The 24,222-nt window shown below is 48.0% G+C and overlaps 13 protein-coding genes across 13 annotated transcripts; 6 read left to right on the top strand and 7 right to left on the bottom strand.

The window, feature by feature from the left end:
- Nucleotides 1-740: 740 nt before the first annotated feature.
- N7516_010641 (putative R3H domain protein) lies at nucleotides 741-3,306 on the top strand (the record flags this gene model as incomplete). Its single annotated transcript, XM_057223359.1, has 3 exons — nucleotides 741-791; nucleotides 845-2,401; nucleotides 2,449-3,306. 3 exons carry the CDS (start codon nucleotides 741-743, stop codon nucleotides 3,304-3,306), a joined length of 2,466 nt encoding a protein of 821 aa, XP_057070580.1.
- Nucleotides 3,307-4,007: 701 nt separating this feature from the next.
- On the bottom strand, nucleotides 4,008-4,322 carry N7516_010640 (uncharacterized protein; the record flags this gene model as incomplete). The annotated part of the gene is made up of 1 exon (XM_057223358.1): nucleotides 4,008-4,322. One exon carries the CDS (start codon nucleotides 4,320-4,322, stop codon nucleotides 4,008-4,010), a length of 315 nt encoding a protein of 104 aa, XP_057070579.1.
- Nucleotides 4,323-5,604: 1,282 nt separating this feature from the next.
- On the bottom strand, nucleotides 5,605-5,787 carry N7516_010639 (uncharacterized protein; the record flags this gene model as incomplete). Its single annotated transcript, XM_057223357.1, has 1 exon — nucleotides 5,605-5,787. One exon carries the CDS (start codon nucleotides 5,785-5,787, stop codon nucleotides 5,605-5,607), a length of 183 nt encoding a protein of 60 aa, XP_057070578.1.
- A 640-nt stretch (nucleotides 5,788-6,427) lies between these two features.
- N7516_010638 (uncharacterized protein) lies at nucleotides 6,428-6,934 on the bottom strand (the record flags this gene model as incomplete). The annotated part of the gene is made up of 1 exon (XM_057223356.1): nucleotides 6,428-6,934. One exon carries the CDS (start codon nucleotides 6,932-6,934, stop codon nucleotides 6,428-6,430), a length of 507 nt encoding a protein of 168 aa, XP_057070577.1.
- Nucleotides 6,935-8,203: 1,269 nt separating this feature from the next.
- N7516_010637 (mitochondrial 54S ribosomal protein bL17m) lies at nucleotides 8,204-9,043 on the bottom strand (the record flags this gene model as incomplete). The annotated part of the gene is made up of 2 exons (XM_057223355.1): nucleotides 8,810-9,043; nucleotides 8,204-8,632 (listed from the first exon to the last, which is right to left on the bottom strand). Exons 1-2 carry the CDS (start codon nucleotides 9,023-9,025, stop codon nucleotides 8,204-8,206), a joined length of 645 nt encoding a protein of 214 aa, XP_057070576.1. The 5' UTR covers nucleotides 9,026-9,043.
- A 352-nt stretch (nucleotides 9,044-9,395) lies between these two features.
- Nucleotides 9,396-9,836, top strand: N7516_010636 (MICOS complex subunit Mic12 family protein; the record flags this gene model as incomplete). The annotated part of the gene is made up of 2 exons (XM_057223354.1): nucleotides 9,396-9,416; nucleotides 9,480-9,836. 2 exons carry the CDS (start codon nucleotides 9,396-9,398, stop codon nucleotides 9,834-9,836), a joined length of 378 nt encoding a protein of 125 aa, XP_057070575.1.
- A 324-nt stretch (nucleotides 9,837-10,160) lies between these two features.
- On the bottom strand, nucleotides 10,161-10,988 carry N7516_010635 (DUF5315 domain-containing protein; the record flags this gene model as incomplete). The annotated part of the gene is made up of 1 exon (XM_057223353.1): nucleotides 10,161-10,988. The coding sequence occupies one exon, from the start codon at nucleotides 10,986-10,988 to the stop codon at nucleotides 10,161-10,163; it is 828 nt and encodes a 275-aa protein (XP_057070574.1).
- Nucleotides 10,989-11,147: 159 nt separating this feature from the next.
- On the top strand, nucleotides 11,148-12,397 carry rps23 (40S ribosomal protein uS12). Its single transcript, XM_057223352.1, has 3 exons — nucleotides 11,148-11,221; nucleotides 11,436-11,722; nucleotides 11,855-12,397. The coding sequence occupies exons 2-3, from the start codon at nucleotides 11,464-11,466 to the stop codon at nucleotides 12,031-12,033; spliced, it is 438 nt and encodes a 145-aa protein (XP_057070573.1). The 5' UTR covers nucleotides 11,148-11,221; nucleotides 11,436-11,463; the 3' UTR covers nucleotides 12,034-12,397.
- An 829-nt stretch (nucleotides 12,398-13,226) lies between these two features.
- N7516_010633 (translation initiation factor eIF2B subunit beta) lies at nucleotides 13,227-14,725 on the bottom strand (the record flags this gene model as incomplete). The annotated part of the gene is made up of 4 exons (XM_057223351.1): nucleotides 13,227-13,299; nucleotides 13,365-14,202; nucleotides 14,256-14,551; nucleotides 14,631-14,725. 4 exons carry the CDS (start codon nucleotides 14,723-14,725, stop codon nucleotides 13,227-13,229), a joined length of 1,302 nt encoding a protein of 433 aa, XP_057070572.1.
- Nucleotides 14,726-15,324: 599 nt separating this feature from the next.
- Nucleotides 15,325-16,999, top strand: nemA (Nem1-Spo7 phosphatase catalytic subunit NEM1; the record flags this gene model as incomplete). Its single annotated transcript, XM_057223350.1, has 2 exons — nucleotides 15,325-16,726; nucleotides 16,786-16,999. The coding sequence occupies 2 exons, from the start codon at nucleotides 15,325-15,327 to the stop codon at nucleotides 16,926-16,928; spliced, it is 1,545 nt and encodes a 514-aa protein (XP_057070571.1). The 3' UTR covers nucleotides 16,929-16,999.
- A 548-nt stretch (nucleotides 17,000-17,547) lies between these two features.
- Nucleotides 17,548-17,874, bottom strand: N7516_010631 (uncharacterized protein; the record flags this gene model as incomplete). The annotated part of the gene is made up of 1 exon (XM_057223349.1): nucleotides 17,548-17,874. The coding sequence occupies one exon, from the start codon at nucleotides 17,872-17,874 to the stop codon at nucleotides 17,548-17,550; it is 327 nt and encodes a 108-aa protein (XP_057070570.1).
- A 1,421-nt stretch (nucleotides 17,875-19,295) lies between these two features.
- Nucleotides 19,296-21,000, top strand: N7516_010630 (metallophosphoesterase family protein; the record flags this gene model as incomplete). The annotated part of the gene is made up of 5 exons (XM_057223348.1): nucleotides 19,296-19,354; nucleotides 19,526-19,626; nucleotides 19,678-20,135; nucleotides 20,250-20,533; nucleotides 20,640-21,000. 5 exons carry the CDS (start codon nucleotides 19,296-19,298, stop codon nucleotides 20,998-21,000), a joined length of 1,263 nt encoding a protein of 420 aa, XP_057070569.1.
- Nucleotides 21,001-22,476: 1,476 nt separating this feature from the next.
- Nucleotides 22,477-24,076, top strand: N7516_010629 (glycoside hydrolase family 76 protein; the record flags this gene model as incomplete). Its single annotated transcript, XM_057223347.1, has 4 exons — nucleotides 22,477-22,576; nucleotides 22,650-22,897; nucleotides 22,968-23,417; nucleotides 23,504-24,076. The coding sequence occupies 4 exons, from the start codon at nucleotides 22,477-22,479 to the stop codon at nucleotides 24,074-24,076; spliced, it is 1,371 nt and encodes a 456-aa protein (XP_057070568.1).
- Between the last annotated feature and the right edge of the window lie 146 nt (nucleotides 24,077-24,222).

Raw genomic sequence — 24,222 nt, 5'->3', positions numbered from 1 at the left:
TCTGGATTGATGGGTACTTTGAGACCAGAATAGGGGTATCAGCACACCCACGATGGGAAACAAAGACAATATCCGATGTAAAGCTGATCGGCGCAAGTTGCAAGTTAGCGGCTGTCAACCTTTGAAGCCCCAAGGGAAAGTGTAGGCGCGCGCCAAGGGCGGTCGGGCGCGGCATAATGCCCACGAATCTTCAGGCAATCAAGAAATCCGAATTCGGATTCTCAACGCTCCTTCTTGATCTCAGGGTTCATTGTCAACGTTCACGTCATCCATCTCGGACGGATGATCTAGAGTTGATCAGCTCTTCAAATAACTACCGGATCTGGAATCCCTTTCAAAACTCAGTACGAGATCTTCATCTCCCTGACTATGAGCCAGCTTTGATATCATGTAAGGCCCCGTTCCCCGATCTGCCTAGATTTCCCACTTCATTGAAGTGGATATTTCTCCTCATCGACCTTGTGGATCTCCTTTTTATACCTTGCATGGTTCTAATACGCATTTTCCACAGTTTTCTCCATGGCGATTGCCCTACCCCAGAGATATGTCTTTCGTTTTGGGCTTGTGTGAAATGAAATTACGCAGCGACATTACTTCCTACCAAACAAGTTTCAGCCTCCTTCACATTTGTGGATCCGAGGCGTGCTGAGTGCAAGCAGCTGCTTGACTTGATCTCGGATTTTCTCTTTTTTTCGTTAAATTTAACAGGTCTCAGTGACCATCCCGCGCGGGGTGTTATCATGGCATCAAAAAGTCCCCCAGGTGGAGACGGCCCTCTCTCCTTTGCAAAAGTAAGCCAGTGGTTTACTCCACTACTTTGTGGCCCATCGCTAATTATGACAAGATTGCTGCTATGCCCGCGCCCCTCAACCCACATTCTTCCTCGGTATCTGATGAAAACGAAATATGCCAGCCAGCAGAACAATCACCTCGATCAGACGCAAATGGCTCTGGTGCAGCTTTACCCAGCCAGCATAATCTCGATAAAACACCAGAGGCTAGTTCCATTGATCTAGCTGTTGATGATCTAGGGAAAGGTGTGCAAGATATTGGCCTCACCTTGAAGAAACACAGTGATGGCTCAGGCTCTTTCATTGGTGGCCAAAACAATCGCTTGCTGAAGCGGGAGAACTCTTTTGAAGATGATCACACTCACCTTTCTACTTCATCCACCAAAATGACCAACTTCGATACCAAGAGTCTTGCCTCGGTGACGACATTCGCAATGGATGAAAAGGACTCTGTACGTCCCGATGACAGTGCTAGTGTGCAAGCCATTGATGAAGAGGACTCGCTTTCTGGACTTGCTTCTGGGGCTCCGAACTCGGTGGCAGGCTCCGAAGCCGGCAGTCGCGCGTTTCGGGATCAGTATCGAGATGGCATTCCTACACGCCCACGCGGGATTTTGCCCGTGCCTCCTCTCTTTAACGGTACCCAGCCGGTAAATGGTGCAATTCCTCCAGATTCGGTCGCGAATAATTTTGTGATTCCAGCCAACTCAGATGGCATTGAAGATGGCCAGATCTTACACGGGTTTCCCTTGGAGCCGGATGAAAAACTCCTAGAGGCAATGAAATCACCAAAAGATCGGCTCCTGATCCTACAACTAGAGGAAAAGATTCGGTACTTCATCAAGGACTGCAATGAGCAATCCTTGGAGTTGCCCCCCTCGAACGCGTTTGGGCGACTTCTCGCACACAAGCTGGGGGATTACTATCACTTGACACATTTTGTCGACAATAATGTGACTTCGGTCAGGCTTCATCGCACACCATTCTGCCGGCTACCTACTCCTTTGTCTGCTGTGCATTCTGCTTGCAATAACACTCCACCTCCGGCTGTTCCGGCAATGAAAATCATGCGCCGAAACGATGGAGGTCAATTCGAAGGAAGTGTTGGAGGTTCGTCAAACCCTTCAAAGGCCAACTCGGAAGATGGATATAGTGGTCCAGATGGAGAACGCCAAGGGTCTTCATCCGGCGCCACGCCTGCTAAAGATCGAATGGCTTTGACGAGGGAGGAACGGGAGGCAAAATACCATGAAGTACGTGAACGAATTTTCCGTGATTTCCCCGACAGTGCCAAATCGGATCCCGCCAGCGGTGACTCGAATCCCAACATGTCACGCTCCAGCTCGGCGAACGGCCGCAAGAAGAACCAGAGGCAGCGAACTCCTCATGATGACAGTTTTGAGGTTCGCTCGCAGTTCAATGCCTACTACCCAGGGATGCAATATGGAAATGGCGCTGCTCAGTACAATGCTCCTGTAAGTGACAGCGCATACCCAAACCAAGTGCCTTACTTGGTCGGACCTGGTGTGCCGCCACCGTCTGGCGGATACATGCCATCTGGTCAGAATGGTGCCATGTACCCTGGGCAACTGAACATGAACATGAATGGTGTCTCCCAGTATCCAGTGGCAATGTCGCCCCAGATGACCTCCAATAGCTCGTGGCAAGGAGGAAACATGCCGCAGCAATCGCCATATTCCGGGTATGCTTCGATGAATCAGCCGGGGATGATGAACCAGCCGTCCTCGAACGCATCTTCGCCGGCAATGAACAACTATGCCGTGCCCAATGTGACGCCGTACCAACAACCCCCCAATTGGAACTCGGCTCCTTTCCCCCAAATTTCCAGCAGTCTCCGCACCAGCGAAATGGGCCGCCTGTTCATTGGCCCAACTATCCTCAACAGCCAATGGCTTCCAACATGCCACCCAACATGGGCTCTAACATGCCGGCTAACATGAATTCAAACATGGGCTCTAACATGGGTCCTAACCTGAGCTCCAATATGCCATCTAATATGGGCGCCTATCCTTATGCTCAATACCCTGGACAACATATGAATCCTGCCGGGTCCCACGCAGCAATGCAAGCAGGATATGCTAGGTCGCACTTCAACCCTCAGACACGCTCATTCATCCCCGGCGGTGCTCCTCCGGGGCGTCATCCGAACAAAGGCCAACACACAATGCAGTCGTATGGTAACATGCAACCTGGTGTCCAGCAACAATGGAACGGGTATGCGGAACCCGCCCTTAACCGGACCATGGACTCAGCCCCGGCTATGATTCCCAACCGAGTGCCCACCGGTCCTCGAGACTCTATCGCAAAATGGGGTACGCCAGCACATCTTCCTCCTAAACCCCCGCCATCCGAAGTCCCCTCCGACTTTGATCTGAAAAACCGACCCGTTACGGCCTCGGCCCCCGCACCAACGTACAGCAGCAATGGGAATTCTGCTGTTAGCAATGGACCACTTGTGGTCTCGGGGGGCACAACTGTCTCCAAGCCGAACTAAAGCTTTATAGCTTTGGTCGCATTTCTACTATATGTGTTGTATCTGGTTGTGATGTAACCCTTGGACCTTTGGAAGTGGGAAAATATGAACCCCCTGTCCCATAGTATATGGGATAGAGTCATCTTTTTACCGGCACCTATGTTCCAAGGCTTCCATCTGCTGCTGCAGTACAATGCATGGCGATCCGGGTTCTTGTGCGTGTACCGCATCGCTCTTAGCTAGTCATGAACCTGTTCATGTTATGTCTTTTCTTGGCTACTCGTATGTCTAGACTAAAACCCGAATACTTCAAATGAACATCTTTGTGAAAGATTCTACATGCTGTTTAGTGTACTACTTTGTATATTATCCAACAACCACTGGGCATCAGATACGACATATGTCTACCCTGCTTCGCTGGTACAAAGCTAGATTGATCTTTGGTTACAATAGACATACGAGTTTACAGTAATAGAGAAATCCAAGAACCACCCAATGACGCAGGTACTACAAGTCATTCTCTACGCGCCTAGGCTTACAGTAATAGACAAAACCAAACGCAACGTCTTTATCATGACCGCAAGCACTCTATCCAAGTCCTAGTGGGTATTAAAATAACTGCCTCTCGATGATTCGAGGCCCATTTAGTCAAAACATCAAGTCTCCAATGCCAAGTTCAAACAACCCAACCTCGTCAAGGTATCCCAAGAAAGCACATCAACTCAACGCTTCGTAACAACTGTCAAGGGCACAATAATAACAATCAAAAGAACCACAATACTAACACCACCGCAGATGTACCATTTCCGATAAGATCTCCGCTTGCGCTGCACAGGAGTGCTAAGCTTGGGATCATCGTTCCCACTCTCATCTGCTTCTGCTTGGTCGTGATTGACAAATTCCTTATTCAAATCATCGACCTGCAATGTGCAGTCGCCATTCTCACGCTCGGTTGGGGTTGCTCGTGCCGCTGTGAATTGTTTGTAGGTGTCGGCTGTCGATGGTGGGAATTGAGATGTATTTTCTTTAGTTGTCATGTTGGCGGTGCCCTATTTTCAGGATGGGGAATTCTTTTGTATTTTTCCCTAGCAGGTTCAATCGTTAGTCGAAGATTCTATATTGCCTGGTGGAGTGGTGGGTTGGTATTGCATACTTTGGACCGTTTGAGGAGTTTGAGTTAGTTGGAAGTATCTTGGTATGAATGTATGAGTGTATCTTGATATGAATGTATGAGTTCTTATGCTTTTCAATAGAGGCTATGGCGTCTTTTAAGTTTAAGCTGCTCGTATGTAGATCTTTGGCCCCCGGGTCAGGCTGATATCAAGGCTTGGCGGAAGTCGTTATATCTATCAGCCTGCGATATGGCCCCCTATGTTGTAAGTCAATGCAGCATTCAAAATTGGTTATCTGGATGCCTGAAATAGGCTTCTCTGATTCCTATGTCTCTCATTTCATTTTTCACGTTTCTTCCCTTAGTAAATGAAACATAGGGTTCAGTCTTCATATTATCTCCGCTTAGGATTCCCTAGGAATCTGCACTGAAGCATGCGCCTCCTCATTCAAGACATTCGTGATCATCAACTTTACAGATGCTGGTCCCTACGGTGGACGAAACCATTGGAGCTTTGGGGCTGTCCACTATTTTTCGGATGGTCATACGCGCTGGGAAGGCTGGAAACGCTGCATATGGTGCATGGAATTTCTGCCGAGTCCAGACGGAGTATATCTGAGAAATAAATCTCTGTACTTAGAAAGTTTGTCCAAGGATGCGTCAATGATATAAAAATAGTGCAGCAAAGGTCTTGAAAGGCTTTGGTATACTGATAATAGTAGGGTTTGCTGGTAGCACGTGACTTATAGAATATAGCCTTCTAATTGGTCGGTATGGAGAGAATCAAAGAGCATAAAGTGATGAAACTAATTTCGATACGTTCTGTAAAGCTGCTGAGTGTATCCAATATTCAATAAATATTCAATCGTCAACATAATCAACAACCTTGGCCGGTTTGGACTCACAACTTGTGTCGGCCGAAGCATAACTCCTCCAATGTTAGGAGCCTTGCTTGGGTGATAGGCTGCTTGAAATGCCCGGGCTATATTTAGAGAAGATGGTAATAGGCTAATGGAACTAGGTTTTTTTGTCTAGGTCACAAGTTTAAGTGTTAAGCGGGCTCTTGCTTTAGTGGGTTGGTCGTCGAGACTCGAAGGTACCTCGATACACGCGACTCTTAGTCAGTACTCTCGTGGTTTGGGGACGCCCTCTTCGTAATCATAATCACATTTAACAAGAGAAACTTATTCGACCTGAGCCTTGTTAGATTACTCCCCAGCAGAGTCACATTGGACTCCTTGAGAACGTTCCATAACTTGCTTGTCGCTTGTTGCCATCGTGATTTCCCTGGACAATCTGATTCTTTGATCATTGTCTGGATTTGCTGTAGGACTTCCTCGCACTGCCTCAAAACATGCTGCGCGGTGCGATAGGCCTCTGCCGCTCGTCATGTTTAAGATTTTCATCAAGTTCCCCCAATGTGGCGCACGTAAAAGCAACATGGCCCGATAGGCTTTGGATGCTTTGGTTGACGTTCTGGATCTAGCGATGACACTCAAATAGCTTGACTGATAGTTTGGTGTCGCGATTTGAAACATAATAGCTGGAACTCCAACTTCCTCGAACACAGACATAGCTGTCGGTGGTTTGCTTTAAAACCTGATCTGTGGAGGGAAATATTATATTTGAAGGCGAGGCTGTGCGAGGTAATCAAGGAACTAACTAACAGTAGCTGGATGATAGCGCAAAGACTGATCATGTCGCATCGCACACTCTTCCCTCCTTCCATTCAAACTAATGTAGTTGAAGAGAGACTGTATAAAAGTGGTCCGTGCCCTCGGTTATATTCTCTAGTGCATAGGACAGAGAGGCCGAGAAAGCATCTAGGGGTTGGGCAGTAGTCTTGGTAGAATTGGTAGAAAGGGAGACGGATTTGAAGCTACAAATACAGGGGACAAGCATACTTAATATGGCTTTGACCTCTCAATTTCCATATGTCCCTGATCAAACTATAAACTATCAGACGAAGAAACAGCATTTGTACCCTCAATCTATACATCCAAGTCCCCTCAGAAATCACCTTCAACTGTCTCATGAAACATACGGATTCGTAGGTGGCTTATACTGCGGCCTAGACTGACGAGTTCCAAATATCACAGAGGGCACAATGATAACAACAAGAAGAACAACAGCCCCAAGAGCCGAACCAACGATAATCCACTCCCGCCGACGAGATTTATGCCGCATGACCGTCCCCGTCACAGACTGTGACTCTGGATCTTGTGTCCTGTCTACTTCAGACTGTTGTCCAATCGCCTCTGCCTGGTTTCCATCTGCAGGTTCAATTCCAGCCTCAGCTTGCTTGTCTGTTTGTTTGTTGTTGGCATATTGATTGAGTTCCAGGTTGCAGTCTCGGTCACTGAACTCCAGTGTACAGTCACGGTCACTGACTTGTAGACTGCAATCGTCCTTCATGCTGTGTTCAAAGTTTGGACGGGGTGGGTATGACGCTGAGACTTCTTTGTATGTGTCGGCACGTGGAGGGCTTGGGGCATTTTGCCGGAGCGGGTTGTGTGTTTCGAGGGACATTTTCTCCATTTTGAGTGTTGTAGTTGTTCTGACTATGCTTCTTCTGTTCTGGTGAGAGGTTAACAAATGTTGAACCCTGGAGACTGTAGTTGGGCATATGATATCGGGTGTTGCATACTGCATATAAGAAGGTTGCGGTGTAGTAAAAATAAGTATCTAATGCTAGACAGGAGATAATTAAGCACCCTATCTTGCTTGACCGGGTCCTGCTGAGCACTGAGATATTATAAAGAGGGAAACTGAGGTTTTGAGTATCTCCCGGGACTTAGCTAGATGAATAAATGACCCCTTGGGCAAACCGGCTTGACCTATAATGGCATGCGCTTGGATCATATGCTAGAAATTTCAACTATTGATAATTATGCATTGAATCTTATTGTCCCTTGATTGCAATTACCGTGTGCGGGCGGCACTAGTATGTTACGTCGAGGCTGCAGCTGATATATCAGATCTCGTCAACCACCCCCAGGAAATGGTCGTTCAGTGACTGCACAGAACATTGATCGCTTTCTGGAAAAAATATATAGTAGATGGCTTTATAATATGACAATTTGAAGTCCAATTGCTGGATATAATTCTAATTTTTGGCAGAGGAGGTTGCGGAGTCGTGGATATATAGTTCTTCGATTTCCCACTTGCATTGGTAGCATAACAACCAAAACAGGTAAAATCTCTCTCATATCGACATCGATGCAATGAAGGCGGTTATTGTTTGCGGTGAGCCTTTTATTTGATCTACATTGCAGCTCATGGCGTTTTTGTGAAGGTTGTTTAGACTCATATATTGAGGCCTGGATCGTCAGGCATCTAAATCCAAGATATCGGGTCTAAATGTTTGTCTACTATGGATAATACATATTCGACGACATACTTGACCATGATATCTTGTCTACCACGTAGTGATTTATCTTTAAATTTATACATACACCCGAGATAAAACGGGCTACTGTGGCGTCCCTCCCTCAGCATGACTCGACACATACATTTATCAAGAGCTAACAGGCCAAGGAAGAAGTGCGAATAAAGAGGTATCAAAATCTTTTATACAGAGGCTATGTCACATGCGCGAGTGCAAACGAAGACGGAGATGCCATAATAAACAGGAAGAAGACAGAACTCCTGGTAAGAAAAACAAGTAAAGAACAACGGAGTCAACCCGGGAGACCAAGCGGGATGGTGCCAACATCAAGCAACCCCATCAAAGCCTAGGAGAAAACATCTCCTAAACAGGTCGCAGAGATCACCCAAAGCCGAGGATTCCGGCACAGAACCCCACATCTAATCCCTCGACTCAACATCAGCCTCCTTCTTAGCGAGCTTATCATTCTGCTTCTTGACAAGACTGAGCTTGGAAATTGCCTGCTCCAAAACATCAACACCGTCCTTCCGGAACTGAGTGACCTTCTTCACATTCAACCTTGTGAGCGCATGCACGAGATCCCGACCCTGCTCGCGCTCGCGCGCCACTGTACGCGCCGTCATGGCGAAACGCATGTCCTTTGGCCCATCGACCAGCTCGAGGATGGCGGTGGGAGCCTTGACCTGGGGTTTAGGCTCTCGGATGGCGTTTTTGTCGCCCTTCTTGGGGGAGAAGTACTCGTTCTTTTCGCGGGGTTCTACGCGTAAGACTCGTGTGTAACCGCCTGGTCGGTCTGCGTAGCGCTCGCGGAGGGGACCGAAGAGTTTGGGGAGCATTTCATGTGGTGTCTAGGGTATGTTAGTGGTGTCATTAGGTTGTTGATTTTTTTTTCCTTTCTGGGGAGTTATGGGCTGGGAAGTGCAGTAATCCATCACGGATATGATAAACCAATAGTTTCTCGTGACTAAACTGATTCCGTCCTGATTGGAATTGAGGTGGGCTTGTTCTCCGGGAGTTCAACATACGTAGAAAATCTCCAATGCCCGTCGCCGACTCGCTTCGGTGTTCTTCTTTCCCAGGGTAATCAACTTCTCGGCCAGACGCTGGGCCTCTTTGGCCTTGGGCCATGTCGTAGTAATTGACTCATGCTCGAAGAGGGAGGTGACCAGGTTTCGGAGCAGGGCCTGTCGATGCGCGGAGTCGCGGCTCAAGTGGCGGTATCTGCTTCCGCCGCCGGCCATGGTGATTGTTATTAAGCGAGGGTAAAAGAGGGAGAAAGAGGGTGGGTTATTAAAAGTAAAGTGGGAATCGCGAGGTCAATGGCCAAACCAAGGTGTTCCAGCAATTGAAGATGAAAGAGAGAGGATGTTCGGCCCAGAAGAATTGGCCCGGCCAATCGGAGCGCTTCCACCGCCTGTCCGACTTCAGTTTTCCGCCTTCACTCTGCTTGTTCGAAGACATTCAGCTTTTGGGATACATTTCAACTGAGCTTTTTGCTTGTCGAGAAAAGAGACTCTCTGTAATCACGAAATACTTGTGCAATCTTTCGTCTTTTCCATCCATCCCCATGAACAAATAATCAATTCGGCGACTCCAAACACCACAACAAATATGGGCTTCTTCACCGGATTTGTACGATTTACCCTCAAATCTATACCAGAAAACAAGCACTAACTTCAATTCTCACTTGAATAGTTCGGCGGTTTTGTCTTCACCTCATCCGTTCTCTATATTACCGTCCAAGTCCACCGCTCAACACGCATATCACAACGCAAAGCCATCCACGCGCAAGTCGAGCAAATAGATTGGTTGACCTCCTCTGCCGGTGCCTATGACCGACGCTTCCTACCAGAAGACCTTACAAGGCAGCGGCGCGAAGAATTGGAAGCACAGAATCAACCCGAGCCGACGATGAAAGAAATACTCAAGCACGAGTGGAATAAGGAAGTGGAGGTCTTGACAAGAAAGGCCTATGAGACGAGATGGGAGGACGTGAGAGATGCTGCTGTGGAAGGCTGGAAGGCTGCCGCGCGTATGGTGAAACGGGAATAAAGGATCATTCTGGGACTATAGCAAAGGCTTTGGCTCGGATGCATTATCATGACTGTTGTTTAGGTTTGATTTTGAGCACCGGAGTTTGGATACCCTTGATTTATGTCATAATTTACATGCATTAGTATTATTATTTCCCCCGAGGGATATTGTAAATACGACCAGCGCATTCCCATATGGGGTAGAGATATCAATGCGGTGCAAGTCTCGGTGATGACCTGATCAACCCTGGGACGTCCGCACTGGCCTGCTGGAAAATTAACAAGATGGAAGAAGTGCAGCAAAAGCGGGGCTGCAGCTGAGTCCACTGAAAGACTCAGGAGTTCAACTCGTATGGGTTGATGACGGCGCACTTGTCGTGACACTCTCCGAATCACTCCAAATATCCTTGCTTTCCCGCTCGACTGTGCGCATAGCCCGAGCTACCTCCTCCAGTTTAGCAACGACATCCAAAACGCCATGATTGACCCGATCAAAGTACCGGTCATTAGCCTCGCGGCGCTTTCGCGCAAGATGGATGTCTTTCTCAGTCTCGTCGTCCAACGTGCGGTGTGATACCGAACCGCGGCCTGCGCTAGTTTCCGTCGCTGCATCATGCTGGGGTTTCGACTCCTCAGCACCTCGCCGCGCCGAGCTAGCTTTCCCACTGGCTACATCGGCACCGCTGTGGCCGGGATCCACAACTTCATCGTCTGCCTCACTGCGCGCCCAGGCTTGAGCGAGCTTCAACTGTTTCATTCGTAGATCTTCCAATGCTTCAGAGTGCTTTGCGCCGAAGACATTCTCGCTCGTCACAGCGCTGAGTTCCACTTCTGACAGAGCACTTTGCATCTCCTGCCATATGGCATCGGATCCGTCTACGTCATTTTTGGAAGGGCGCCGTGATACAAATGGTGGCAACAAGCTTGACTTCTCAGCATTCTCGCCCTCGGCTACCCGAGGTGACCGGTTCCGATGCAGGGGTGGAGGTTGGCTGCCGGAGGCAGTTGGTAACGTTGAGGCTGCAGGTGGTACGGGTAGGGAAATATTAGAGGCATTGTGTGATGGTGGACCCTGAAAAAGGACTGGGGGAGGTAGGCGCTGGGGATTTGGATTCGTGGGTTTTCTTGACAGATCCATCTTCAACAAATTGTTCGAGAAAACAACAGACATGGATGGAGCATTCGAATGGGGTTGATGATAAAGCTGATAACCTTATCGTCCACTTATCGGGTCGATGACATAATCCGAGGTGGGGGCTACGACTGTCCCGTGACTCGCTTAGGGCTAAGCGCACAAAGTCACCTGAGGTGCGTCCAAAGCGTGTGGTAAGGGAAATCCGGAACACTTCGACTTTTCGACATTCGACCCTCAGCCCCTTTGGCCGACAACACCCCTCCCAGTCGGTACGTATTCGATATCCTGCTGTTTCCCCTGCATTGTTTGTGGTTTTCCGGAAATATTTTATTCGTGGCACTGCGAGATCCTTCGTCAACGATCGCATCCATCACGCACAAAAAATCGGCCCTCTCCAAACATCGAACTCGCATCGAAAATACGCACAATCGGCAAAACCACCGTTGTACTCGACACGAGGCTAACAATTTTTTTCTCGTTCAGTTGACCGTCGAACACATAATCCGCCAACATGGGTAAAGGACAACCCCGTGGTTTGAACGCCGCCCGCAAGCTCCAGGCGCACCGCAAGGATCAGCGCTGGGCTGATGACCACTTCAAGAAGCGTCTTCTCGGTACCGCCTACAAGTCCTCCCCCTTCGGTGGTGCTTCCCACGCCAAGGGTATCGTTCTCGAGAAGGTCGGTGTTGAGGCCAAGCAGCCCAACTCCGCTATCCGCAAGTGTGTCAAGGTCCAGCTCATCAAGAACGGCAAGAAGGTCGCTGCTTTCGGTGGGTAACCCCGTTCCTTACTGCTATTGCTATGAATGTGTTGGAAAGGTCTATACGAGTTGGAATCACAACGAAAATGGAAACCGCCAACACAACTACCACAAACATGTGCTAACTAGCATGTTCTTACAGTCCCCAATGACGGTTGCTTGAACTTCATCGACGAGAACGACGAGGTCCTGCTCGCCGGTTTCGGTCGCAAGGGTAAGGCCAAGGGTGATATTCCCGGTGTCCGTTTCAAGGTCGTCAAGGTCTCCGGTGTCGGTCTCGCCGCTCTCTGGAAGGAGAAGAAGGAGAAACCCCGCTCTTAAACAACTCGACGCGTTCTGTTCGAAATCAAAAATGCAGCGACCGGGAGCCTTGGAGTGTGGGAACGGTGCCGGACGGAAAGCCCGCCTCATCAGCGCCTTGATTTCATGAGATATTTTCTTTTTGGGGAGTCCCCCGGCGGGCTTTCGTCCGGAATGTGGTGGATCCGCTTATTTGCGAATTAAACACGATTGATACAACCTCCAAAAAGATTATGGCGCCATGACTTTCTTATCTCTTTCCCGGGTTTCTGACCTTGCCGTATACTGCCACTTGGTTCCTTGATCCTTGCTAGAGTTGTCTGATACGGACGCAAAGTAAAGCGTAGGGTTAGATATTGGTGTGGACACGGCTTTCATGGACATAATATGATCTAGATATTCAAGCTGTCTGGTTAAACGATTCGGTCTCCTATGTTGATGTGGAGTTTTCCATGTTTGGAGTTTATATCTGTACAAACATATCTATTCCATGCTCTAGGCCTTCATTGAAGTCTGTTTCCCGTTACCGAACGTCATCCAGCCGTGAAGATATGCTGTTGTCTAGTAATTGCAATGGCTACTATATATATGTATACTGATTCTGCATAGTACCCATGGATATATATCTAAGATTTCCTTGGTACTATCCTTGAATAAACAACAATACCCCATCCCTGCACGAATCAGCGTTTATATTGATAGATGGTACCGACAGGTCGATGTATGAAGGTCTATTTATTGTCTCCTTGGTTTCGGAACAATGAGGATTGAAGAGCTTGTAAGACCGAGAAAAAAGTGTAAGAAGAAATATATCAAAAGAATTTCATTAATTATTGATTTCAGATTGATTTTATATCAGTGATTTTATACATCCATTCCATGTATATATATTGACGTTGCCTTTAGGGCACATAAGGATTCTACAGACATTCTCAGTAAACAGTAAAGGCATATTAGATCTCTTATACTGCTACTAGTGCTTATATAGGTCTATACTCTAGAAGCTTAATCACAGGATGTGCGGGAGAGGCTAATGCAGCAGCTATTCCTAAACATTGGCGGAAATGATAAATAGTTCTTTTTTATTCATTACTTCTGCATATCGATCATCAAAGTAATTCCTCGGGTATCGTTCGGGAAAATGTCCCTGAAATAATTTTTTTGTTGATTTTTTGTGAGCTGTTTGACACAATTGTTCAAGCCAATTACAAGGCTTAGAAGCTGATATCTTCCTTGCGGTAGTGGTCTGACACAATGCGGTAAAGGTATGACGGGGCATGACCGCCGCTGAATTAGGGAAAGCAAGTTAGCATGATACAATAAGATCAGTGGGATGGGTACTTGAAACTTACAGGTTAGTGATGTAAAGATCGACGAGCTCTGCAGGAACGTAGTCATAGATGGGGTTTTGGACATCGACCAGGTCGACGAGATCACCCTCCTCGTATGGGAGGACCATGCTTGGGTCACCGTATTCAATAAGCGAGTCGAAGTCGAATGGATAGACAGGGCTGAGCTTGTAAACACCGCTCACAACGACGACGGGGGTCTGGTGGACCTTGGCGGCACGGGCGATGACACGGGTGCCAGCAGCGGCGACGAGGCCGCCATTGGCGAGAACGGAGTGTGTGCCGAGGATGACCTTGTTGACCCGAGACATGAGAGCGAAGACGGCAGAGTCTGGGATGAGGATGACGGTGATGCCGTGCTCGATCAGTGGCTTCTGGAAAGCCTCCAAGCCGAGATTGTCATCGTCGCTGACAGCACTACCACTGACAGTGGCATGTGTAGCCTCGTGGTTATTTGGGTATGACTCGGCATGGATGACGGTAAACTTTCGCTTCGCGGCGGCTTTGAGCAGGAATTTTTGGACCGTGGTCGAGGATGTGTGGGTGAGGATGATTTCGTTGGAGTGAATGTGGTCCAATGCGTAGGCGGCGATCTGATCGTCCACCTGGCCAAGCTCATCAATGATCTCGCCAATACCCTCCAGCACTTCGGCTCGTACGTCTTTGCTTGGGCCGTGGCCAGCGAGACGTCCGCTTGGAGAGGAGGAACCTGGGGTGCTGGGAAGGGAGTTCTCGGGTTCGGGATGGGAGAGAAGGCTGAACATAGAGGTCAGAGCGGGGCGAGAGGATCTTTCTTCGGACCGGAAGGAGGGCGAGTCGCGATCCAAAGGCAAGGATGGATCTATGAATATATGAGTCACTGCGTAGGTATTTGGACCAGAACTTGGGACTCACCGTCATAAGCCCGGGGTGTTTGTGGCTGACTCTCTGAACCAATGTCGCTAAGAGCGAATTCAGCGTCGCGATCATCTTCGGCTTCGTCACGAATGAGACCTAGGACTCGGCGCACAATATTGCCCACAACCATCTCACGCGGTTGCGCAGCCATCAGTCGCCTGCCCACACTCTGCACCCGCTCAATAAGCTTTGCTGAGTCTGTTGTACGGCATGCTGAAATAACACTCCGTAGCAAATAGGCGGTTGCTGTGGCACATGATCGCGAATGACGGATTTGACGGCGCTTGAGCAATCTGATTGAAATATACTATGTTAGCGAGTTGGATCGTCGGTGGGGGTAGCGGCCATGAGTAGAAGCCTTGAGATACGTACGAAATCAGAGTCTCAATAGAGGTATCAATCGGGTTTGTCTTGAGGCACTTGAGGAATGACCCCAGGCCTGGTGTCAGAGCCAAAGAAGGCGGCATGAGGAAGTGGGATGTTGGGAGGAAATCTGCGTGATGTTCAGCGGGGGTTTGAGCGATAGAGGTGGTGTAAGTGTCAAGTGATAAACATACCAAATTTCAGGTTGAAATCACACTGAACAGGTTTGTAAATAGAGAGTTGACCACGAGTATGCTCTGATTCTCACAAGAAAGCTGAAGAGAGTGGGAGAGACAAAGAATTGATTTTCTGCCGTTCGATCTTGTCCGCTTCCCCACACTCATTGATCCTCATATTGTCTCGGCGTGGGCTTTTCCTATTGGTGTTCTTTCAGTTTGACGCATTTCTATTATTCCATTTCTAGTTCATTTCTTTTTTTTTTGTTGGATTGTTTTTCACCAGCTTGAAACTTGTATAGATCAGATTGGAGTTGCGGAAGTACTTCCGAGGCACGGGTGACTGGCGCATTGAGGTTAGAACAGCTTACACCTCCTTGCGATCTCCCCCCCTCTTTCCCTCTGTCTACCCATCAAACCCCCTGCACACTTATCTCATGGACCGCTTTAAGTGGGTTTGATGATTGACTCATTCCTTTGTTAATAGATCGCTGCGCCCCTGTCTCCCGTGACGCCTTGAGGAGAAGATGAACTCGTTGAATATCCTGTCCTCGCGAGTCATTGGCCAATCTTCCAACTCTTCACGCCATAGATCGCAGTCTCAAGGCGATAGCAAACGTGCACCTCTACCGTCAGACTTTTCGAAACTCCGGTCTTATAGCGAGGATAACTTTCGGTCCCTTGACCCCACCGAGAAGAGCTACGACGATGGACCGCCCGTGAACCAAGATGGAGAAGATGGCACATATGACTTAGATGAGAAGACACCGTTACTGCATGAAGCTCACAAGAATGGCACGCTCACTGCTCAAAGTACTTGGCGACTAATTACCCAACGGTTTTTCGATGCGATCACAGAAACCATCAAATTCATCCTGTCTACGTTTGCTGCACCCGGTGTATATTTGGCTCAATGCTTTCAGGCCGATGATGGTCGCTATTCGCTTCTTGCACCTGTGCGCAAATTGCGGCGCTCCTCTGCCGACTCAACGATCCGGTCGGCTAAAGGGGTCACCCGGGTAGAAGGTCGGCGTCGCAGTGGCTCCACCCGGAAGCTCCGACCTCAAGGCTCTCACGAATCTATTGTATCAACAACGTCGGAGTCCGACACAGATCGACGGCATATCAAAAATCTCTCAAGCGGGAGGAACCGACCTACCAAGACCAAAGGCCACGATCCAGATCCAATCTTAGAAAGGGAAAAGGATGAGAACACGCCTCGTCGGTCTATACGAATCAAGCTCCATAATGAAGAATCTCTCAAGCGGCACAGACATCGAAGATCCCAGAGTTCAGATTTAGGACATCCAATGCCTGAGGGTGTCTCTCGAGTCCAGGGGGCTGTCCACCTGGATAGCTTAAAATCCCCAACCTCTCCCAACATCCACCGCATAACGAAGTACCCACACTCTCCAACTCCACCGCGCCCACTCCTCCCGTCACGAGTACCTTCATATACTGCACCTCCCCGCAATGCCCGACCCCCACAAAAGACCCTGGTGCTGGATCTCGATGAGACCCTAATTCACTCGCTCGCCAAGGGTGGCCGGATGTCTAGTGGTCACATGGTCGAGGTTAAGCTCTCGATACCCACGACTACTTCATTGTCTCCGGGCGGACCGCAAACGACACTGGGCCCTCAGCATCCCATTCTGTACTATGTCCATAAACGACCACACTGCGATGAGTTCCTGCGCAAGGTCAGCAAATGGTATAAGCTCGTCATTTTCACGGCCAGCGTTCAAGAGTATGCCGACCCTGTCATCGACTGGCTCGAGCAGGAACGGAAATATTTTCAAGGCCGCTTATACCGACAACATTGCACATTCCGTAATGGGGCATACATCAAGGACCTGAGTTCTGTGGAACCGGATCTGAGCAAGGTGATGATTCTGGACAACAGCCCAATGAGCTATATTTTCCACGAAGGTAATTTTACAATTCCGTTTTATCGATTTTAGTGTGCTCGAACTCATGATGATTGCTAGATAATGCGATTCCCATCGAAGGCTGGATCAACGACCCCACGGACAACGGTCTGCTCCACTTGATTCCCATGCTCGAAGCTCTACAGTATGTCACGGATGTCCGGGCTTTGTTAGCACTTCGCCGTGGTGAACTCGAGTCATGAGCGTTATCCGCATTTGTGTTTATGGATGCGCATGTAGGTGTATACGGGGTTTGTGTTTTAGAAGCGATGTCCAACCTTTCAACATAAAACTAGAAAAAAAAAAGATATCCGGAGCAACGGAGAGGATTGGAGACCAACACGATCATGCAAGCGCAGTTATTCATAATGGCATTCGGTGTCTCGTTTTGTTACTAGGGAATGGAAATCCGTACATATGACTTGACTTCTCTTACAACACATAAGAAGATAGTGATCTAAAACTCCACGGAAAGCGCTATAACCTGCCGTTAACATGAAGCTTGGTCGCTCCTCCAGCAGTGATATAAAGCGATCCTTCTGTGTCCGTCCTCCCAAAAGCGTAGCAGTCCTCAAATCCCTCGAGTCCTTCAAACCTGTAATAACCCCATGAGACCCAATAGGAAAGACTAGTAACCACATTATCAACAAGACCTGCCAAATACCCAACTCCATAGCAAAGTCAAAACCCGCTCCGGGCTGTTGGGGTAGTACATAGAATAATTTACTGTCTTCAACCCGTCAACAAACCCATGTCACGATCTGCGGCCATTGCCTCGTCTTGGTGGATCACGCTGTACTCGCCGGCGCGGATATCGAGACGTCATATAAGACCAAGCCGGGAGTCGGATATGGCGACTGCTTTTCCTTCATTTAGAGTAGCTATGCGGTCCAAATAGCCAGCGGGCAGTTTCGTGACCAGAACTGACTTGGGCGCATTTTCATCGGTTCTGAGATCAATCAATGGACTGAATTGAATGCAATTCACTCCGTAGATATCCGGCGAAAGCGCCGTAATTCCAACTGCGTCTTCGGCGCCGTCGAAGTCGTGGACTAGATGGGCTGAGCTGGGGATTAAAGGGCTGTGCTCAGATCCGTGACGAGGAGGGTCCGTTAGGTCGAACTGCGATGTTCTTGATATAGGTCCCATTGGGGAATCTGTATATTTCGCGGAGATTGGGAGAGTGAGCGAGACATGGAGTGTAGATGAATTGTAAGTAGTAATAACAGGGAGCCTAGAAGATCAGCCATCTGTGAGAGGTTTGGCACAACGCTCTGAAACACCAAAATGCGTGGGAATCATTGGTCTATAGGGGATGGCAGCCATGGCAGGTCTCTCTTTCCAAATTAACACCGAAGCGGAACCAATTGGTTTTCTTGGAAACCGATCGTTATGTCCGTACCTGTGTTGTAGTTATGTATCCGTACAAGGCGATGATCGGTAATACATTCTTGGCTGCATTGTGCCCAGGTGGTCATGTACGAGGTGCTTGGTAATATACGCTCTTGGCTCCAAGGCTGCTCAGCCCTGGAGGTGAATTGTTATTGCGGTGAGATAGGGCCCCAGTTTCCCCACACGTATTTCCAGCCACTATTCTCTATAGTCTGCATAGTCTGCACAGCCTGCATCAAAATAGCACCTGGGCAGGTTTAGGCATCAAGTCAGTGTTGATACCTGAAATCGAAAGGAAGAGGGCAATAGTATTCGGCGGCATCTAGGAGTGAGTGAGATGTCTGGAGGAAAGATTATTTGGAGGAGAGTGGGGGCGTGGGGTGGGAACTGTTTTTTATTCTATTTCTAGGTAGTAGGTAGTATCGAGCATTATGACCATGTGCTTGGGGTCTTTTGAACTAGATTTTTTATGTCTAGGTAGCTCATTAATTTCTACCTTGATATTTCTAGATCACACCACGAGTGCCCCTACTGCAGGAGGCGTTGAGGGGCGGCGACTTAAGGTCTTAGCGTGGGAGGCGGGTTTATCTCTCGACTTCTGGTGAGGCTTCTGCTTTTGAAGTTGATAAATCCTTCTCTCTAGGATTGATATCTTTATTCATAGACAGGGATAACAGGGATACCATGTTCTCCTTGCTGACAGTTCGGACTTAAGGTCCACGGGTCTCAATCTCCAGGTCCCAAGGTTATGCTTTGTCCGGGTGCTTACCGAGTGTGGATCCCAAAGTGTAAATTTGATTGGTGAACCAGTCAGAATTGCCAATAGCCAAAGGTTAAAAGTCCAGATGGACCCACCACAACGGAGGTCTAGGTCGAAGTAACCTTCTTGGCCATGACGTATAGTAAGCAGCCTGCATGAATGCCCAGATGCTAAAAAGTGATAGTAGATACATTCAACATGAATGTTTAGAATCAGAGTCCTTGGCGCCTTCAGTTGGGCTCCTTGGCGCTAAAGGCGCCGATATTCTCGGCTTTAACCTTGCCAACGGAAGAGCCGGGAACGAGTCATTCGTCGTTTGGTCTCTTATCATGCTGGGGGCACATGGCTTTGTGTGTACCCGGATTATAATTCCAATGACCAATCCCGCAAGCTGCTTATCCAGAGTGTGCGTCAAGCCATGGACCGCTCAGGATTCGGGGTTTCCTCTCCTGCCCTGGCCGACGCGGCGCCGTTTCTGTAAGGTTACATCTTACTATCTACAACTAGCCACTCCCATGGTATATTTCGTTATATCTTGGATACGCCGATAGAAAATTGTTCGAACCCTGGTCTTCATTTTCTCTAGTTGATCCTTCGCTATTGTGTATAATCGATACTTGAGTATACAATGACGATGTCAACTCGCAGGCCGTCCGCACACCACCGTCGTGCCAGAGACGAAAGATTGCGATTGACTGAGAATGGCACGTTCCAAATATCAGTCTTTAGCGACTTGCATTTTGCTGAAGGTACAATGACAACCTCGAATATGTATTTCGGGATGCTAACTATATTCAAAGATGACGAGGCGGACAACAAGACCATAGGTGTGATGAACAGCGTTCTTTCTTCCGAGGAAGTGCAACTCGTGGTACTCAATGGAGATTTAATCTCTGGCGAGGCAACAACACAACGCTCCAACTCTAGTCACTACGTTGATCGGATTGTTGCACCACTAGTCGACCGTAGTTTACCATGGGCATCGACATATGGGAATCACGACAGCGAGGTCAATCTGGACCCGGAAGAGATATTTTATGAAGAGACAAAATATGAAAACAGCTTAACCCAGCGAAGGGTTTCGGGTTCCACTGCCGGCATCACGAACTATTACCTGCCAATATTTCCGCACGAGGCTTCGAATGACAGTGCCCCGGTATTTATATTGTGGTTCTTTGACAGTCAAGGTGGTCATTATGCCTTGGCAGAGAATGAAGATCGCAAGTCAGTTGCAAGACAGAATTGGGTAGATGACAAGGTAAGCACCACGGCGTCGATGCAGTCCCGAGATGGACTCACACACGCATCTTCTCATCCTCGATGTAGGGATTTGATGTCGAACTTTCACATACTGACTTATTACTTGTTACAGGTTGTTAAATGGTTTGTAGAAGCCAATGCAAACTTAACGTCGACCTACGGACAAACGATCCCATCTCTAGCCTTCATCCATATCCCAGTTCATCCAATGCGCGCATTCCAGCAATCCGGCGTTAGCCCATCCCGCGAACCAGGAATCAACGGAGAACGAGTCCAGGAACAAGGCTATGGCAGCGACACCGGCTACATATCTCAAGACTTTCCATTTATAAACGCTATGCTGAACACCACGGGGCTGGTGGCGACTTTCAGCGGCCATGATCACGATAATGATTGGTATGCACTACACAGCAACAGCACGCTAGATGTTCTAGGTTCTATGCTTAGTTCCAAGGCAAAGCGCAAGAAGATGTCATTTGACTAATCTTACGTCTTTTAATAGGTGCTTCAAATGGGATGGTAAACTTCCTGGCCTCAATATCACGGGAAATGGGATGAACATGTGTTACGGCCGACATACGGGATATGGAGGGTATGGCGAATGGGCGCGTGGTGGAAGACAGATTTTGTTGGATCAGCGGTCGCTTGGGGACGATGTGCGGACTTGGATTCGGATGGAAGATGGGGCAATTTCTGGTGATGTTCATCTCAATGCGACGTACGGCCAGGATCAATATGGGTTTGTGCAGAGGAGCGTTAGTACGCAAAATGGTGGTATTTCTCTTTCTCCTCCATATTTTAGTGTTATTTATTTGTGGATATGTGTCTTTTCGGGACTTATATCTGGGTTTCATTTGAGGTAAATGATTCGATCTTCGTTAATAGAAGTGTGCATGGACTATATATATAAGTCTGTTGAATTGAGCGATTGATCATGGTTCGTTCTTTGGGAATGTTGGCGGGTAGAATTTGTTAGAGTGATATCGTTCACCTTGCCTTAAGGTGACTTAGGGTGACTGGTAAGGCCTGAAAATATTGACTCAAGGCATAATGCGAGTGAGATAGATATTGTAGCAAAGCTATGAGATTGAGAGGCAGCTATTGGTGTTGATGTGGGACCGAATGGCTGTCATTGGATGTTGTGCATTGTGTTGTACCTGGTGCCTTAGTTATAACTAAGACAGTCGCAATTCGGTAGTTATATTTCCTAAGTGTTCGCCCCCTCACATAAACCTGTAAGTTGTGGTCGCTTATCCCTGTTTTGCTTTTTGTCTTCCCGGGTTCACGAGATCCATACTTACAATCAAAACCCAGTCCGGATTCTTTGGTGAAGAGGGTATACGGAGTACAAGAAGTATAACATGTGAAACCCCCTGATTTCTTCCCCAGCACAGATGAAACACCCTTTTTGATCGTCAAAAAAAAGAAGAAAAAAAAGAAAACTGGCTTTCCCGCCCCTGACGTCAGAGACCCCTGGGACCCACTTCGCTGCCCCAGGCCCACGATTTGCCAAATGCGGTCATCCGAAAACGGACATTTCAGGGGTTTTAGGGGTTGAGATTTAATGGTGTAGGAATACTGGGAATACTATAATATATATAAGTTAATACACTAATTCCTTACTCGATATAGTAACTAAGGACTGTATAAATGGATGTGGAAATATGATATCGTACTATGTACTCCGTACATAAAATAGATCAAACCATTCAAATATAAAAAGAGGTCCAGGCTTTTTCGGTTGGATCTGTCGAATAGCTTGTCTCGCCCTCTTTACACGCGTTATATGTCTTGGCATATGCGTGGTGACCCAGAAAGTGGAGAATTCAATGAGCCCTAACTTACCCCGAAAACAATTGATCTTATATTATTCGACATCATCCGTTGCTGATCTATTGCTGATCTCTTGCTGATCTGTCGTTTTCACTCAGTCTAATACAACAATTCAATCTGTGTTGTATCCAATACTGATCCCACTCAACCGTGAATTGTTTAACTTTGCCCGCACACAAACAATATCGGCCCATACTCGGCTCGGTGGCGAACGATTTGATAGATCTGGTTGATCGTCGGTCATGTCCTTTTGTAAAAACCAACCAGAAAAAGCTTGCAATTTCTCTTAACTCCACAGAAAAGTGGATAAGGCCCTGAAAACTATTTTTAATATGGAAATTTTGGGGTTGGGGATCCTCTGCCCATACATCATTACGCTGCATCCTCAACCCCCAAACTCCCTTTGACACGCAAGGTCTCGCCCAATTTTCACCTTTAATCGCAACTGTTTTTCCCCTCCACCACCCCCTTGAGATCGATACTATCTATGATTGATCTAAGCCGAAATGCACTTGTCCGGAACATGGGCTATTCTTAATGGCCTCATCGTAACACTCTTCTTTTCAACCTTAACGCCTGCGATCGAATTAGACATCAGCGATGAAGGTACGTCATAGCAGCCTGAATTTATTTTCCGATCAAAGGTGACAAGAGGACTGACTTCGCGATCGCTGGACAGAATCAATCAAAGATGCCGCAAGTACGAGTGTGTACTCCATGATGGGGTGGTATGCCGGCAATGAAACTGGACAAATCCCTGGCGCTTTCCCTGAAAAATGGTGGGAGGGATCTGCTCTTTTCCTTGCCTTGCTCCAATACTGGCACTTCACCGGTGACACGACCTATAACTCTTTGATGAGCGAAGGAATGCAGTGGCAATCAGGTGATAAGGGTGACTACATGCCCAGCAATTACAGTAGTTACCTGGTGAGAACTATACACCGATGTCCAAAATACCCTTGGAAGGACATGTCTCTGACTATTCTCGAATCTCTAGGGAAATGATGACCAAATGTTCTGGGGTCTTGCAGCCATTTTGGCCGCCGAGCTAAAATTCCCTGATGTCCCCGACAAATTCTCGTGGCTTTCGCTCGCACAGGGTGTATTCAACACCCAAACCGCTCGATGGGATACAACGACATGTGGTGGGGGTCTGCGTTGGCAGCTATTCCCTTACCAGGACGGATACACCATGAAGAACTCCGTATCAAACGGCGGTCTGTTCCAACTCGCTGCGCGCCTCGCCCGCTACACCAATGATGAAAAGTACACAAAATGGGCAGAGAAGATCTGGGATTGGTCTGTTTCGTCGCCGCTAGTGAACAACAAGACTTGGAATGTCGCCGACTCAACGGAAATGGAAAATGACTGCGCCGACGCTGGTAACTTCCAGTGGACCTATAACTACGGCGCATACCTGATGGGTGCTGCCTATATGTATAACTTTGTAAGTGGTGCCTCCATATTCACAATTTCCCCATTTCCATGCGGACAATCCTTCCATTTACAGACACTGACACTCCACCTGTACAGACCAATGGAGACGAAAAATGGAAGACCCCAGTAGACGGCCTCCTGGGAAAAACCCTAAAAACCTTCTTCCCGAACGGCGACGTCTTGGAAGACACAACCTGTGAGCCTATCAAGAAGTGCAATTTCAACGAAATCCTCTTCAAGGGCCTCACCTCATCATGGCTCGCATTCACCTCCCTCTTGGTCCCCGATACCGCAGCACAGATCAAGCCCAAACTCGCAAGCTCCGCAGAAGCTGCCGCAAAGTCCTGCACGGGAAACGGCAACAACTCGTGTGGTATCACCTGGTATCAGAACAAGTGGGACGGATCGACTGGCATGGAACAAGAGATCAGCGCAACGAATGTCTTCCTTGCGAATATGATCAACTTTAATACCGGCACTTTTGGCCCTATTACCTCCGACACTGGTGGAAAGAGCACCGGTAATCCCAATGCGGGTAAAGGGAATGGTGGGGATGACGAGGAACAGAAACCTATTACGACTGGGGATAAGGCCGGTGCCAGTATTTTGACCTTGATATTTGTCTTTGGTTGGGCTGGTACCATGGCTTGGATGATGCTGGGTGCTTAATCTGGCAGCACATTTTATGTTTCTTTTATTGGGATTGGTTTTAGAAGGATCGGAGTTCTGAGTTCTGATGAGGACTCTATAATGTTTTGTACATACTATCTCAAAATCACGTTTACTCCCTTTCGGTGAGATAGGATACTCGATAT

This window comes from Penicillium verrucosum (assembly GCF_028828655.1).
Source record: "Penicillium verrucosum strain IBT 35672 chromosome Unknown utg000004l_segment0_segment0, whole genome shotgun sequence".
NCBI classification, from domain to species: domain Eukaryota; kingdom Fungi; phylum Ascomycota; class Eurotiomycetes; order Eurotiales; family Aspergillaceae; genus Penicillium; species Penicillium verrucosum.
Note: the sequence above shows the minus strand (reverse complement) of the source record. Positions and strands in the feature narration are given on the sequence as shown.

Excerpts from the sequence above, each read along its gene's own strand:
- rps23 (XM_057223352.1), top strand. The coding sequence starts at position 11,464 with ATGGGTAAAGGACAACCCCGTGGTTTGAACGCCGCCCGCAAGCTCCAG. Across the intron at positions 11,723-11,854 it reads CAAGAAGGTCGCTGCTTTCG|TCCCCAATGACGGTTGCTTG; the intron begins GTGGGTAACCCC and ends ATGTTCTTACAG.